The sequence below is a fragment of the Saccopteryx leptura genome, chromosome 2, assembly GCF_036850995.1.
Source record: "Saccopteryx leptura isolate mSacLep1 chromosome 2, mSacLep1_pri_phased_curated, whole genome shotgun sequence".
Lineage (NCBI taxonomy): Eukaryota > Metazoa > Chordata > Mammalia > Chiroptera > Emballonuridae > Saccopteryx > Saccopteryx leptura.
The window spans coordinates 123,422,397-123,436,674 of record NC_089504.1 but is presented as its reverse complement, the minus strand read 5'-3'; the positions used below and the strand labels follow the sequence as shown (position 1 = coordinate 123,436,674).

Genomic DNA, 14,278 nt, shown 5'->3' with positions numbered 1-14,278 from the left:
TAACCTTAAACTACTCAACCAAAGAAAATACTTAGATTATAAAATTCAAGTACTTAAAAGTCTTAAAAAGATTTAAATAGTATTTCTAAATGTCCTCATGAATTCTTCTGAAACAAGGGCATTTTACATACTGACATGGATCAACAGATTTTACTGTTGTTGGAAAAAAGTAAAGGGTTAACTAACTTGTAATATGTGGTATTAACTTAGTAGACTTTCATTTCTTAATAAGCAATCATTACTGAAGACTGTGGCCTGCATAAAGCAGTGCCCAGGCCTGCCCGGCCACCAGCCCAACCCCATCAAACCCCCAAACTTACTTCAATCAGGGTAGCTCCACTTTTGTTTTAAATGTTTTTATAGAAGAATTTATTTGTAAAAAAGCATTCACCTCTTTAAAAAATAATAATAAACAATCAAAAAGAAAAACTGAAATGACATGACAATTAGGACTGAACAAAATATTACGTATGTTAAAAGATGACTCACCCACACGCTCTCTCAGTGCCTCGTTTTCATCGAGGAAATCATTGATACTCATCTCAAGTTTATTGATTTCCTTTGTCAATACTTCAATCTCACGATCTCTTATTTTAATTTGGTTTTTACAATTCTTTATTTCAGTGACAGCATCTTCTAAACCATATACTCCCTAAAAACATACCCAATCTAATTTAAATAGAACATGGTTTATTTGAATAAATTATCAAACTCATAAATTTACTTTCTCATTAAGTTTGATGGAAAGTGCACATATATTTACGGTTTATTTTTTATTGTGCTTTTGAAAAACAAATCAATAATAATGCTGCTGGAGGCACGCTCTCCCCTCGGGAGCATGCCCACACCTTTCTTCCCTCTCAGGCGTGCATCCCCTAAACTGTAAGGGTCCCCATGAAACTTGCAACCAGGGGAGCAATGGACAGCAGCAGCTTTCTGGGGCTAACCCCTTGAACCTGTCTCCAAGGCTTCTTTTCTCTAATTTTCTAGTGTAGGATCATTTCTTTCCCATAACATTTCTAGAGAGCCCCACCTAGCCTCTCCTGTTGCTGCTTCTATCCTAACGTCTTCCTTGTTTCACTGTCTCCAGCTTTAATAAATGTACTCTCAAAATTAAAAATAAGGATGATGATGATAATGATGGAAAATGAAAGAGCTGAAACTTCCGAATACAGTATCCTAATGGCAAAGTGACTCAGAATATTGCACGTAAAACACTTTACAAAATAGAGAAAAGTAAGGGTCAATCAGCGCTATCATTAGAATACGTAGTTGCCCGACTTAGTAGTAATCAGATTTAAAAATATAAAAAGTACAAAGTAAGGTTGTATTGGCATTGTAGGCAATAAAACTGTCTCTGCTGTAATGTTCATCAAACTAACCAGTGGTGTCACATCTACGTGGTGGCACAATGACACAGATTACAAAGCATCTAATCTTGCTCTCTCACCAAAGCTGATTATCTGGGCAAATGGTTTGAAAATAATTCTCCTGCCAAAAGGTAAATGCTACTTAAAAGTTTGAATAGTCTAGAGAAATCAGTTAGGAAACCTTTATCATAAGATATTTCTGGAATGTTTTTAAATGGTGTGAGTAAATGGCACAGAATAGTCTAAATGTGGTAGCAAGAAGAACTGCAAACTCCTTGACTGTCAGATAAAAATACATACCGATTCATAATCTTTTAATCGCTTCAGAGTCTCAACTAGTTCTTTATCCTTTTCCCTAGCATCAGCCTCAGCCAGTTCAGCAGTTCTCTCGGCCTCTTTAGTTTTCTCTTCTAAAATTTGAACCTTAGACTGAATTTTCATATAATGAGTCTGTTGAGAAAATGTTGAAGCACCTACAAGGTAAAAATAAAGAACATACATAAACTGAATTGACTATTCCTTTAAATCACTGATTCCAATCAATAAAATCTTCCTGGCTGAAGGGAGATGGACTGTAAAAAACTGCAAAACACTGCTTTACAAAGAATGGTCACTGTGCAAAGACAGCTAGCACATTCTTCTAATATTCACCCTCTTTTTCTCTTGTAACAGAATTATGGATTTTTAGCTGGACACTTGAAATAAACACCAAATTTCCACTTACACTTCAGCAGCCACATGCAGTCCTGTGACTAATGGGATACACACAGAAAAATCATATGAATATTTCAAGAAATGTGGTTAAAGAAAAGATGTGGATCCTTTTTTTTTTCTTTTCTCTCCCCTGACAGCTGGAATATAAATATTAAGGCTGGAACTCATTATTCTTAGAACATGAGATGGAAGCCACGTGTTGAGATAGGCAGAGTAACAAGAGACAGGATGGCTGATGGCTGATATTTGTGCAGCTATCACATGAATCCTCAACTAGTTGCCTCAATTTTGTTTATATTCTGGAAAAAGATGTTTCTTTCCTGTTTAAATCAGTTACATTTGATTTTCTGTCATCTGCAGCTACACTTAAATAGCTAAAAAAAAAAAAAAAAATCCTTCTTTATTATCTTACCAAATTGTTGCTAGACCAAAATACAGTATTCCTATCATTGTAAAATTTATTGACACAAATCATTTTATACTCATCCATAATAAACATCCACTGATTTACTGGGTATATAGGCACTGGACTAGTACAGACATTAGATGAGTGTAGATCCCATTAGTGAGTGAGACCGGCTCTCTGGAGGAACTGCTGGTTGAGGAGTGTGACAGCAGGTTGAGTTGTCCCCCATACCTAGTCTCCCTTCTCCCACACGCCCTCCATGTTCACCTGCCTGTCCATCAGTCTGTGCTCTTTGCCTCTTGCCCCCTCTCCCTCCACCTTGCAGTTTGGAAAGTAAACGTGAAGGGAAAGCTCCATTTTGGAAGAGGCAGACGAAGGCCACACCCTAGTGCAATGGTCAAGGTTCAGAGTTTTCCTAATTTTATTGCACAAGTGAGAAATAAATTTCTATCTTGATTTTCCACCATTTTTTTTCAGATCCGTTTCTGACAGCTAAACCTAATCCTAACCAATGAAGGGCAAAACATCATTGCCTGTCATATTTACAAGTTAAATTTAAGATATAGAGAATATTCCAGTACATAAATCTTCTGTGGGCTTCAGAGGTCATATGCTATGATGACTGAAGTGTCATTAGATAAGATCTCTTCCTTATTCAATAGCAGAGCTCAACCACCACTTTTTCTTCTACTGGTGTAATATATGACAACTACAACATCAATCATCCTTGTAAAGCAGTTTAAACTAAGCTCAAAGTATAATTTTAATACATATAAAACACACACACACACACACACACACACACACAGAAATATGTATGTCAGGTGGGCCTTGAGGCTGCTCAACAACCTAACTACATTTTGCAGCCTGTTCATTCTTCCACATGACCATTTCCTACATTCCCCTCTAGCTTCTAATACATCTAATATATCTATCTCCCCGTCCCCATCTTCAGCTGAGAACCCTGCTTCCTGTTCACTGAGAAAACAGAAGCAATCGGTAGAGAAGGTCTAGAAGCTCTCCGCCTCAGGACAGCTACGCAGCCACTGCATCTGCGTCTATACCCTCCACCTTCCACCCTGTTATGATGGATGAAATCCTGTGCTTCTAAGGCCAACGACTCCACTGGAGTACTACATCACATCCCGTTGTCTTCTCAAGAGTATTGCTCCAGAAGGTTCTCTCTCTCCCCGGCTTCACCAGTTCATTGTTCTTCTTTCCCATTAACCTAGAAGCATGATTATTTCTTCCACTTTAAAGATACTTCCATCACTCCTCTTTTCCCTCAGGCAACCACTCTATTTTTCTCATTTCCTTCATAGAAACACTCCTCAAGAGTCTATATCTGTTCTATTTCACCTTTAACCATTTTCTCTTTGACCAAAGTGGCCACTGCTAAATCCAATGGTCAGTTTGAGTGCTCGTGTTGCCTTAGCAGCTGAATGAACACAGCCCTGAACACAGTGGCTTATTCTCCTCCTTGATGACACTGCTCAGGCGGTTTTCCTAACTACATGCCGGTTCTTCCTCCCATCTCTCTGGCCATTCCTTTTCATCCTCCTTTGTTAGTTCCTTTTCATCTCCCTGCCTCTAAAGTAAAAGTATTTCAGGACTCAGTCTTTAGATTTTTCTTCTTAACCAATATTTTTCTCCCTCAATCTCAGTCAGCCTCATGATTTCAACTATCATTTTTATGTACATGGTTCCAAAATTTACATTTTTAGCCTAAACTGTTCTCCTGAACCGCAGACATTTCTATACAAGGGCTTTCTTAACACTTTCACTCCAGTGTCTGATAAGCATCGTAACTTTGACATGCCTTGTCTAAGTATCTAGTCATCACAAAACCTTCCTGTCCACAGCCCTCCGCAGTGTTCAACTAAACATCCTGATAACTCTTCCTCTCACATCGTACTTCTGATCTGTAGGCAAATTTTATTTCTATCACTTCCAAAATACACCCAAAACTGACTACATCTAAAAACTCTACTGCTCTTAGCTACTATTACCTCTCCAAAGGTTATTATTAATATTATTGCAATAGTTTTAGAATAGGCCTCCCTGCTTCTGCCCTTACCACTCCTATACTCTAGAGCAGATACAGCTAAGTCCAATTATATCACCCCTCTCTTCAGAAACTTTCTTTGGTGTCCCTTCTCACTTAAAATAGAAGCCAAAGTCCTTACAGTGAACTCTAAGGCCCCATAAGATATGGCTCCCGGTTACTGTTCTGATCTCATCATCTGCTACTACCTCACTTGCTCACTCTTCTCCCACCACAAAGGCTCCTTTGTTGTTCTTCACTCCAGCTTGGCACACTCCTGCTTCAGTGCCTTCACCTGTATCCCCACTGCTTAGGGACACTGGCATGGCTCACTCCTTCACCTGCTTAAGTCTTTGACCAGGTATCTTCTCAGTGAGGCTTTTGCCTCACTATTTATTTATTTATTTATTTTTATTTATTCATTTTTAGAGAGGAGAGAGAGACAGAGAGAGAGAAGGGGGGAGGAGCTGGAAGCATCAACTCCCATATGTGCCTTGACCAGGCAAGCCCAGGGCTTTGAACCGGCAACCTCAGCGTTTCCAGGTTGACGCTTTACCCACTGCGCCACCACAGGTCAGGCTGCCTTACTATTTAAATTACAACCACACCACAAACCACAACCACCATTAAGTCACTGATGATTACATACACACACATCACATAGATTTATTCTCTAGTTCCCCTTTGTGCCTTATTATTTTTATCTTCAGTAATTATAATAAATATGTCATAAACTTATTATGAATAGTTTGCATTAATGTGCTCTCATATAACTAGAGTATGTACTGCTGTGGAAGTATAAGAACACTGATGTTTTAAGGGCTTATCTTCAGACTGCTTGATGGGTTAGCAAAAGTACTACAACCCAGAGTAGAAAGAATACGATAAGACATTAAGTTAGGTAAGGTTAATTGAAATGTTGACAAGTCAAATTACTACTGAAAACTATCTTCAAAGTTGCCATATTGATCAAAACGTTGTCTTCATTTGTTGTTAATTATAAAAAAGGGGTTAAATAAATATAACCACCATTTGTCACCTTTTTCATATAGTCAACCTACTAATAAAGGTTAATGTAATTTTCATCAGAGAAAAATTATAGAAAATATCTCCATCATTTACAAATTTATACCCTAGTAAATATGCAAAGTAGTTAATACCCCAGTTTTATGAAAATAAAATTCAAAAAGAAAAGTCAATAACATATCTATTGATATGACATTTTACTTAAATTTAAAAGTATTTTAAAATGTAACAAAATATAAACTCACTATACACTTATAAAATATTAAATTACCTTTGTTTCTTAAGAGCTCATTTTTCAAATCTTCAATAATAAAAGTAGTTTTTTCCATTTCTTTTGTATATTGCTCTACTTGCTCAGTGAGCATCTTAATATGACTGTCTCGTTCTTGTATACCCTATAAAATATTTTTGAATATTACATATTACCTTTTCATTAATATCATCATATATTTAAAAAAAAAAGTGGGTCTTGTTTTTTTAACAAGACTGCAGAATATATTTTTTGTGGGTCAAAACTATGCATTTTTATTGTATATATTGCAATTGCAATATACAACATTAAGTATACTAATATTTAAATATTCAAAAAATAGTCTAATATTTAAAGATGATTTAATGGCTAACATTCTGACAAACAAATTCTAAAACTTGCTAATATTTGTGGTTTCTTGGGACTCCTTTTATGTTGCTTTTCCTCAAAATCCATCCAATGCCATTTTTACTATTTTGTATGTTTGTGTTTAGACCTGTGCATTCCCACTTATTTATCTTAGCTGTTGCCCCTATAGTAAGTACTTCATTCAAAATTATTGTCCCTTGGAATTGCTCTTATTCACCAAATATTTCCAAAATTTGCTTCTTTCTTTTGAACTATAAAGAACTATGAGTATAGAGCACAGATAATGACAGTGTAACTTCTTTCTATATGAATATATTTAGACTAAAAATGAAATCATTATGTAGTACAAATTATAACCATACTTTTAGCTTATTTCACATTGCACAGGATAGTTCAGTACTAAAATACCATATAATAAACTTTAATAACAGAGTATTAAGATATTTTTAAATTTTTTAAAGTTTTTAATAGTTTTATATTAAATAATTACCAAGCAAAACAATGGATACATTATCTGCATCAACATAGAAAAATATACAAAAAAATTTTGTTACCAAATCAAAACTTTAATTATTTTGTGGACTGGATGGTGTAAGAAACTTTGAAACTTTTTATTATATGTCCAATAATGCAAGCCATGATATTAGGCATAGCTGATATAAATAAGAAATGGTGCAAGGTTTCACTGCCAACTTTAAAGAAACTAGTTGATAACCCAGACTTCGAGGTTTTACCTGTTGTAGAGCCATAACATTACTTTTATCAGCATCAAGCTGGGCATTTTTCAGTTTCTCCTTCAGGTTATGTAACATTTGCTGGTATTCAATAATTTCATCATCTTTAGAAGACAAAATTAACTAGAAATAAATAATAGTATCTGGTAAATATGAGAAAAATTAATAAACCATTCCTTATTTATGATACTCTAATATATACCATCAGGGGATTTCAAAGAAATAAAGAAAATAAAATTTTTTGAAGTGAGAAAGTAACTTCTGAATAACCATGTTCCTTTTGTGTGTATGACCTGAAGGTCAAATAGAAAATGATTAAAAAATATACACTGTAGCCCTGGCCAGATGGCTCAGTTGGTTACAGCATCAATCACATACTCAGGGTTGCTGGTTCAATCCCAGTCAGGGCACACAATTACAAGAACAGATCAATGTTTCTGTCTTTTTCCCTCTCCCTTCCTTTCTCTCTCTAAAATCAATAAATAAATTAAAAAAAATACACACTGTAATTTCTGCTATTCTAGGAATAGCAAAAACAATCTCAGGCTTTCAAAACCCTTTCCAAAAACAAGAAGTTAGAAATACTTCCATGTAATTATAAAAAGATTTGTACAATTAATCCTTATGAAGAAAACACTAATGTGTCACTGAGAAGCATGAAATATCTTGAATGAATGAAAGGATCTTAACGTGTTATATGAAAGGAGAGAAGCTTAGTGCTCCCCTGGACAAAGATGGAGAAGGTTCTCAGGCCTGATAACATGCACAGGGTTAAGGCACTGCCATCTACTTCCTGACATCGAACCATTGTTTTTTAATACTGTAACACATATTGGAAAATAACTAGGAAAGTGGATCTTGAAAGTCCTCATCACATATACACAAAAAATGTAACAACTGTACATATGGTGAGAGATGTTAACTGAATTTACTGGGTGATGATCATTTTACTGTATATACAAATATCAAATAATTACATTGTATACCAGAAATTATTGTCATATTATGTCAATTATATGCCAATTATATATATAATAAAGGTATCTTGTGTTGTTTGCTAGTAGGACCAAATAATAACATCAACCTATAAATTAATTTATAAATTGAATACATACTCAATAAAACAATTAAGACATTTTTAAAACCTATTTCTAAAATTTGTACTAAAATACACATTTATAGGCCCTGGCCGGTTGGCTCAGTGGTAGAGCGTCAGTCCAGCATGTGGAAGTCCCAGGTTCAATTCCCAGCCAGAGCACACAGGAGAAGCACTCACCTGCTTCTCCACCCCTCCCCCTCTCCTTCCTCTCTGTCTCTCTCTTCCCCACCAGCAACCAAGGCTCTATTAGAGCAAAGTTGGCCCAGGTGCTGAGGACGGCTCCATGGCCTCCACTTCAGGTGCTAGAATGGCTCCAGCTGCAATGGAGCAATGCCCCAGACGAGCATAGCATCGCCCCCTGGTCGGCATGCCAGGTGGATCTGGTTGGGTGCATGCAGGAGTCTGACTGCCTCCCTGCTTCTAACTTCGTAAAAATACAAAAACAAAAACAAAAATATATTCATAGAGAAGTTTAAAAATTGAAAAATAATGATGTTTTTTCAAATATTTAGACATAATTAAAACAAATATACATAATTTAAAAAAAGATCAATCAACATTAAAAAAATTTTAAAATAAATTAAAATTTAACAAGAGTTTTGCATGTAATATAAATGGAACTACATTTTATTAGGAGAACACTATATTCAATAAATAACATTTATTTATTTATTTATTTATTTATTTATTTATTTATTTATTTATTTTTATTTTTGTATTTTTCTGAAGCTGGAAACAGGGAGGCAGTCAGACAGACTTCTGCATGTGCCCGACTGGGATCCATTCGGCATGCCCACCAGGGGGCAATGCTCTGCCCATCTGGGGCGTCGCTCTGTTGCAACCAGAGCCATTCTAGCGCCTGAGGCAGAGGCCATAGAGCCATCCTCAGCGCCCGGGCCAACTTTGCTCCAATGGAGCCTTGGCTGTGGGAGGGGAAGAGAGAGACAGAGAGGAAGGAGAGGGGGAGTGGTGGAGAAGCAGATGGGCGCTTCTCCTGTGTGCCCTGGCCGGGAATCGAACCCGGGTCTCCTGCATGCCAGGCCGACGCTCTACCATTGAGCTAACCAGCCAGGGCCTCAATAAATAACATTTAGATGACAGACTAGCTCTAGTGAATCCATATCTCATTCTTCATACCAAAATAAATTATATATGCTTCAAAGATCTAAATGTAAAAAATAAAATTAGAAGATACTAGAAAAATATAAGAAAATAATTTTATACTCAGAATCCTTTCTAATCATGATAAAAAGGCCAAAAGCCATAAAGAATACAATAAATTTGATTATGTACATTATATTTTAAAAATACTTCATAGCAAAAAATACCATCAAGCCAAAAGACAAGTAACAAACTGAATGAATACTTGCAATGTATATCACAATTTTACTTGTAGCAATTTATTCTACAGATAAACATTTTTAAAATAATGATTATACAAAGATAGTCATTGTTTCCAGCAGCAAAAATTGGAAACTTCCTAAACATCACACAGTATGGAACCAATTAAATAAATAACGTATCTATAAAGAAAAATTACACAGTCATTAAAAAGAACAATGCAATACTATATGCATTGACATAAAATAATGTTTTTTTATTGATTCATTTTAGAGAAAAAAGAAGGGAGAAGGAAAGAGAGAGAGGGAGAGGGAGAGCAAGGGAAGGAAGGAGGGAGAAAAGGAAGGAGGGAGGGAAGGAGAGAGAGAGAAAAATAGAGAAATTTCAATTTCTTGTTCTACTTATTTATGGATTTACAAGTTGATTCTTGTATGTGCCCTGACCAGGGATTGAACTGTAACCTTGACATATCAGGATGATGCTCTAATCAGCTGAACCACCTGGCCAGCGACAAACTAAAATGATGCTTTTAAAAAGATACAAACAAAAACAAAAGCAAAAGAATACATATGCTACCATCTCTCCCTCCAAAATTAAGCATAGTAAAAACAACAATTTTTCCCAGAGGTTGATAAACTATGACTCACAGGCCAAACTTGAGTCTGCTACCTGTTTTGTAAAGACTTATTAAAAAAGAACCTTGCTCGTTCATTACGTACTGTCTACAACTGCTTTCCTGCTATAACTGCAGAGTTGAGTAATTATACCAGAGACCAAATTGTCTAAAATAATTAGTCCTTGTCCTTTTATAAAAAGTTTACTGACCTCTAATTGATTTTATAGGCCTATGTCCAGTACTACTGCCTTTGTTTAAAATATAGATTACCTAAGCTTCCCAGATGATAACTAATTCCAAATAGCCAATAAGATTTATGTGAACCCAGTTAGAAACACTGATTATAAAAGTAATAGATTTTATAAAGAGAATTATTTATGGCCTTACTGGTGGTGGTGCAGTGGATAGATCTTCAATCTGGGAAACTGAGGTCCTAGGTTTAAAACCCTGAGGTTGCTGGCTTGAGCACAGGCTCACCAGCTTGAGCATAGGGTCACCAGCTTGAGTGCAGGGTTGCTGGCTTGAACATGGGATCATAGACATGACCCCACGGTCGCTGGTTTGAGCCCAAAGGTTGCTGGCTTGAAGCCCAAAGTCGCTAGCTTGAGCAAGGGGTCACTCTGCTGTAGCTCCCTGGTCAATGCACATATGAGAAGCAATCAATGAACAACTAAAGTGATAAAACTAATAGTTGATGCTTTTCATCTCTCTCCCTTCCTTTCTCTCTATCACTAAAAAAATAAAATAAAAAAGAGAATTATTTGTTCAGAATTTCAAGCCTTTCTTTAAAATATACAATCACTATAATCCAAGCTTCTGATTTGGTAAGTCTTGAAATATGGCTATGGTTAGAGAGTGGAGAGGAGTAAGAGACTTTTAAAAAGACATTTCTGCTGATTCTAAAAGATCCCTTTCCTTACTCCCATTCCCACTGAATGCCAAAAACCTGATTAATCTAACAGAAGGAGAGTTAGAAAAAAATGACTCTAAACTAAAATTTAACCTGGAAGTACATAACTACAAATATTGATCGACTTACGACCTATGCAACTTACGACCATTTGACTTTAGGACCACAATCGCTAGCCACTATTCCGCATCTGGCAGCTCAAGCATTGCCCAGCTGGGCGTACGACAGTGCGGACCAGCTTCCGGCAGCACTACCATCTCCACATGCACCATTTCAACTGTTATACCAGACTCAATACAGCAATTTGTGTTTTGTGTCTTGGATTATTTTTCATCAAACCCCTCCCAAGATGTCTATCAAGAGGAAATTGTCTTTGCAAATATTAAACCAGTTGTACTGGTAATGCAGTGTTTTACTTAAACCTGACAAATGTAAAAATAAAAAACAAATGGTGTAGAGATGATACAAATGGCAAAAAATGAACAAAGAAAATTATGATATATAACAATTATGAAAGAAAATTATGATAAAATATGACAAAGATTTTTATAACATCATTTCACAGTACTGTACATATAGCCTACTCAACTTATGACCAAATTGTGTTATGACTGGTCTGTTGGAACTGATCGTGGTCGTAAGTCAAGCACTAGCTGTACTGTATACAAGGTAACCATGATTTATGAAAAAATATTTAAATTTATTTAGAATTCTTCATTTTAGATGACAAATACTTTATATTTTAGACTTAGATTTCTCTTAAAAAGTCTAGTTTCAAGTTTAACTCATTGATGTGGAAGAGCTCATTCAACCATAAATAAGCTAGAGGACTATGCAGGACAGTTTTTAATTGTTTTTCTAGCTAAGACATTTTATACAGTTTTTTAAATACCTAACAAAAATGTCATTAACTATTACAAGGCCTTTAAAAGAAACAAAGACTAAGATATTGAAATCTAAACTACAAATAAAAAAGCCATTAAATCAACTGAAAAAGGTACCTTCCATTCTTCTACTTTTGCATTGACAGCTACCATGATTAAATCATCTTCTTCGTTTTTTGCTTTTAGAACATCTGTAAGCTCCTGCACCTAAGAGGAAACAATTATTTCAAGAATTGCTGCAAATTAGTGCAATATATACTCATTTATTACATGATTATTTATAAATGCATTATACATACCATATACATGTGCATAAACATATTTACATATACAAGTTCATATTTATTATTGAAATAGTTCTGTAGTTAGAAGTGACATTTAATGATTTCTGCATCTTTACAGTTGTATAATTATTTTTCATTACTAGAGGGTTATATTTTTAAGCACTATATTTTCTTAAATAAGTTTAATCCCATGTGTGAACAATATATTCGTTTCTTTAATATTTATAGTATACAGCGTGTCCGTAAAGTCATGGTGCACTTTTGACCGGTCACAGGAAAGCAACAAAAGACAATAGAAATGTGAAATCTGCACCAAATAAAAGGAAAACCCTCCCAGTTTCAGTAGGATGATGTGCCAGCATGTGCGCATGCGCAGATGATGACGAAACACTGCGTATACAGTGGAGCAGCCCACGGCCATGCCAGTCGAGATGTGAACGGTACAGAGGAAAGTTCAGTGTGTTCTGTGGCTCGCTAAATTCGAATCCGTGACCAAAGTGCAACATGAATATCAAAACGTTTATAACGAAGCGCCACCACATAGGAATAACATTACTCGATGGGATAAGCAGTCGAAGGAAACTGGCAGTTTGGTGGAGAAACCCTGTTCTGGTAGGCTATCAGTGATGAGTCTGTAGAGGCTATATGGGATAGCTACCTAAGGAGCCCTAAAATATCTGTGCGTGAGCCCACATCGAACTGCACTGAATAAGTATGAAACTGGGAGGGTTTTCCTTTTGTTTGATGCAGATTTCACATTTCTAGTCTTTTGTTGCTTTCCTGTGACAGGTCAAAAGTGCACCATGACTTTACGGACACACTGTATTTAGGGTGTAAAATAAAACTTTATGGTCCACAGAATTCCGAAGAGTCTTTGGTAGAAAATTCCCATAATTATTAGCTTTGCAGGACTACTGCAAAATTCATTCAGGTATCACCTATATGCCCATATTGGCAAGAATTATACAGTGTATGTAAGGGGATTAGATAAACAAATATGGAAAATATATCAGCAAGGCAACATATTACAGTATAAAATGACATATTATAGCATAAGACAAAATATTCTAGAAAGTTAAAGTACTATCTAGTTTCAAATAATGAGGCAACATGAGGTCTGCAAAAATAAGTCTAACAGGAATTCTTACTTGAAGCCGATAATGATCATTTTCTTTTTTTAATTGGTCCATTTCATTATCTGTCTGATGCACAATAGCTTTCATTCTATTATATTCATCAGTCATCTTCTCCATTTCCTGTACAGATTCTTCTAGATTTTTTCTCATTTCTTGATTTTGAACTTCAATTTTCTCATTAGCTTCTGTTAAAGTCTAAAAAAGTTAAAGACACCATGTTTAAAAACAAAGAAACTGAAATTTAAATTAAAATTAAATGGAGTCATAAGTATCTGTTAGAGAAAATAAAATTCTTTGTAGATCTTTGATAACCAAGTATTGTTGACCAATTAAACCAAATTAAATATCAAGAAAACTTTACCTAAAGATCTTAGTTCTTCTTAAATAATGTCCAAGATAGACATATAAAAAGAATAAATTTGCAAGAAGATCAGCAACTTTAAAGATGCAATTTATTTCATGTTTTACAAGTATAGATTTATACTAAACAATTTAACTATAGGCTAAATACTAGATTTATAAAATTAAAGTTTTATAAGAATCATTGATTCTTTCCATTTTACCTGAATTTCATCCAGATATTGAGCAAGTTCGTAGTTTTTTTTAGACAACTGAGATCGATAGTCATTGTCTTCCCCTCTTCTTGATAAAAGTGTTTCTTTTTGTGAATCTATTTGTTTCTGATAGTCAATAACATCTTGACGAAGTTGTTCATTCTGAAGGCAGACCAAATATACTATTCTATTAAAAAACTACTCAGGAAAACAAAATTTTATCCTCTAAATAGTGACCTCAGAACATTTCTTTCAAATCCCAAGATTTCACTCCCCTAAAGCCTCACCTTTTTCTTTAGACGTTTATTCTACAGAAAAGAACAGGAAAGAGTAATTAGAGAGGTAAATTAAATTGATACTTAGAAAGTAATAAAAAAAAAGACATTCTAGGAGGATGAGATATTATTTGGGATAAAAAAAGAAAGCAGGAATAGTACTTATCAACCAAAACAAAGAACTTGAATATGTTAAACAGATAAGAACTGCTATCAGGATAAACAATGCAAAAACACTATTTGGCTCAGAAGAGCCAAATAATAAT

At 35.1% G+C, this 14,278-nt stretch overlaps 1 protein-coding gene and 1 non-coding gene across 7 annotated transcripts in view; one reads left to right on the top strand and one right to left on the bottom strand.

Annotated features, from left to right (window-relative positions):
* Positions 1 to 14,278, bottom strand: part of CEP290 (centrosomal protein 290) — a 107,274-nt gene that overhangs the window by 80,885 nt on the left and 12,111 nt on the right. For 5 of the 6 annotated variants that reach the window (XM_066368667.1, XM_066368666.1, XM_066368668.1 and 2 more), the window contains exons 8-15: positions 14,025 to 14,045; positions 13,747 to 13,899; positions 13,196 to 13,378; positions 11,881 to 11,970; positions 6,914 to 7,036; positions 5,832 to 5,955; positions 1,671 to 1,843; positions 490 to 652 (exon numbers count right to left, since the gene is read on the bottom strand). In XM_066368667.1, the coding sequence (XP_066224764.1) occupies positions 490 to 652; positions 1,671 to 1,843; positions 5,832 to 5,955; positions 6,914 to 7,036; positions 11,881 to 11,970; positions 13,196 to 13,378; positions 13,747 to 13,899; positions 14,025 to 14,045 (1,030 nt within the window). The remainder of the gene's footprint in view (positions 1 to 489; positions 653 to 1,670; positions 1,844 to 5,831; positions 5,956 to 6,913; positions 7,037 to 11,880; positions 11,971 to 13,195; positions 13,379 to 13,746; positions 13,900 to 14,024; positions 14,046 to 14,278) is intronic. The other variant, XM_066368670.1, reaches the window with a different exon arrangement.
* Positions 7,604 to 7,729, top strand: LOC136396186 (U6atac minor spliceosomal RNA). Its single transcript, XR_010749588.1, has one exon. It is a non-coding gene; the product is annotated as a U6atac minor spliceosomal RNA (small nuclear RNA).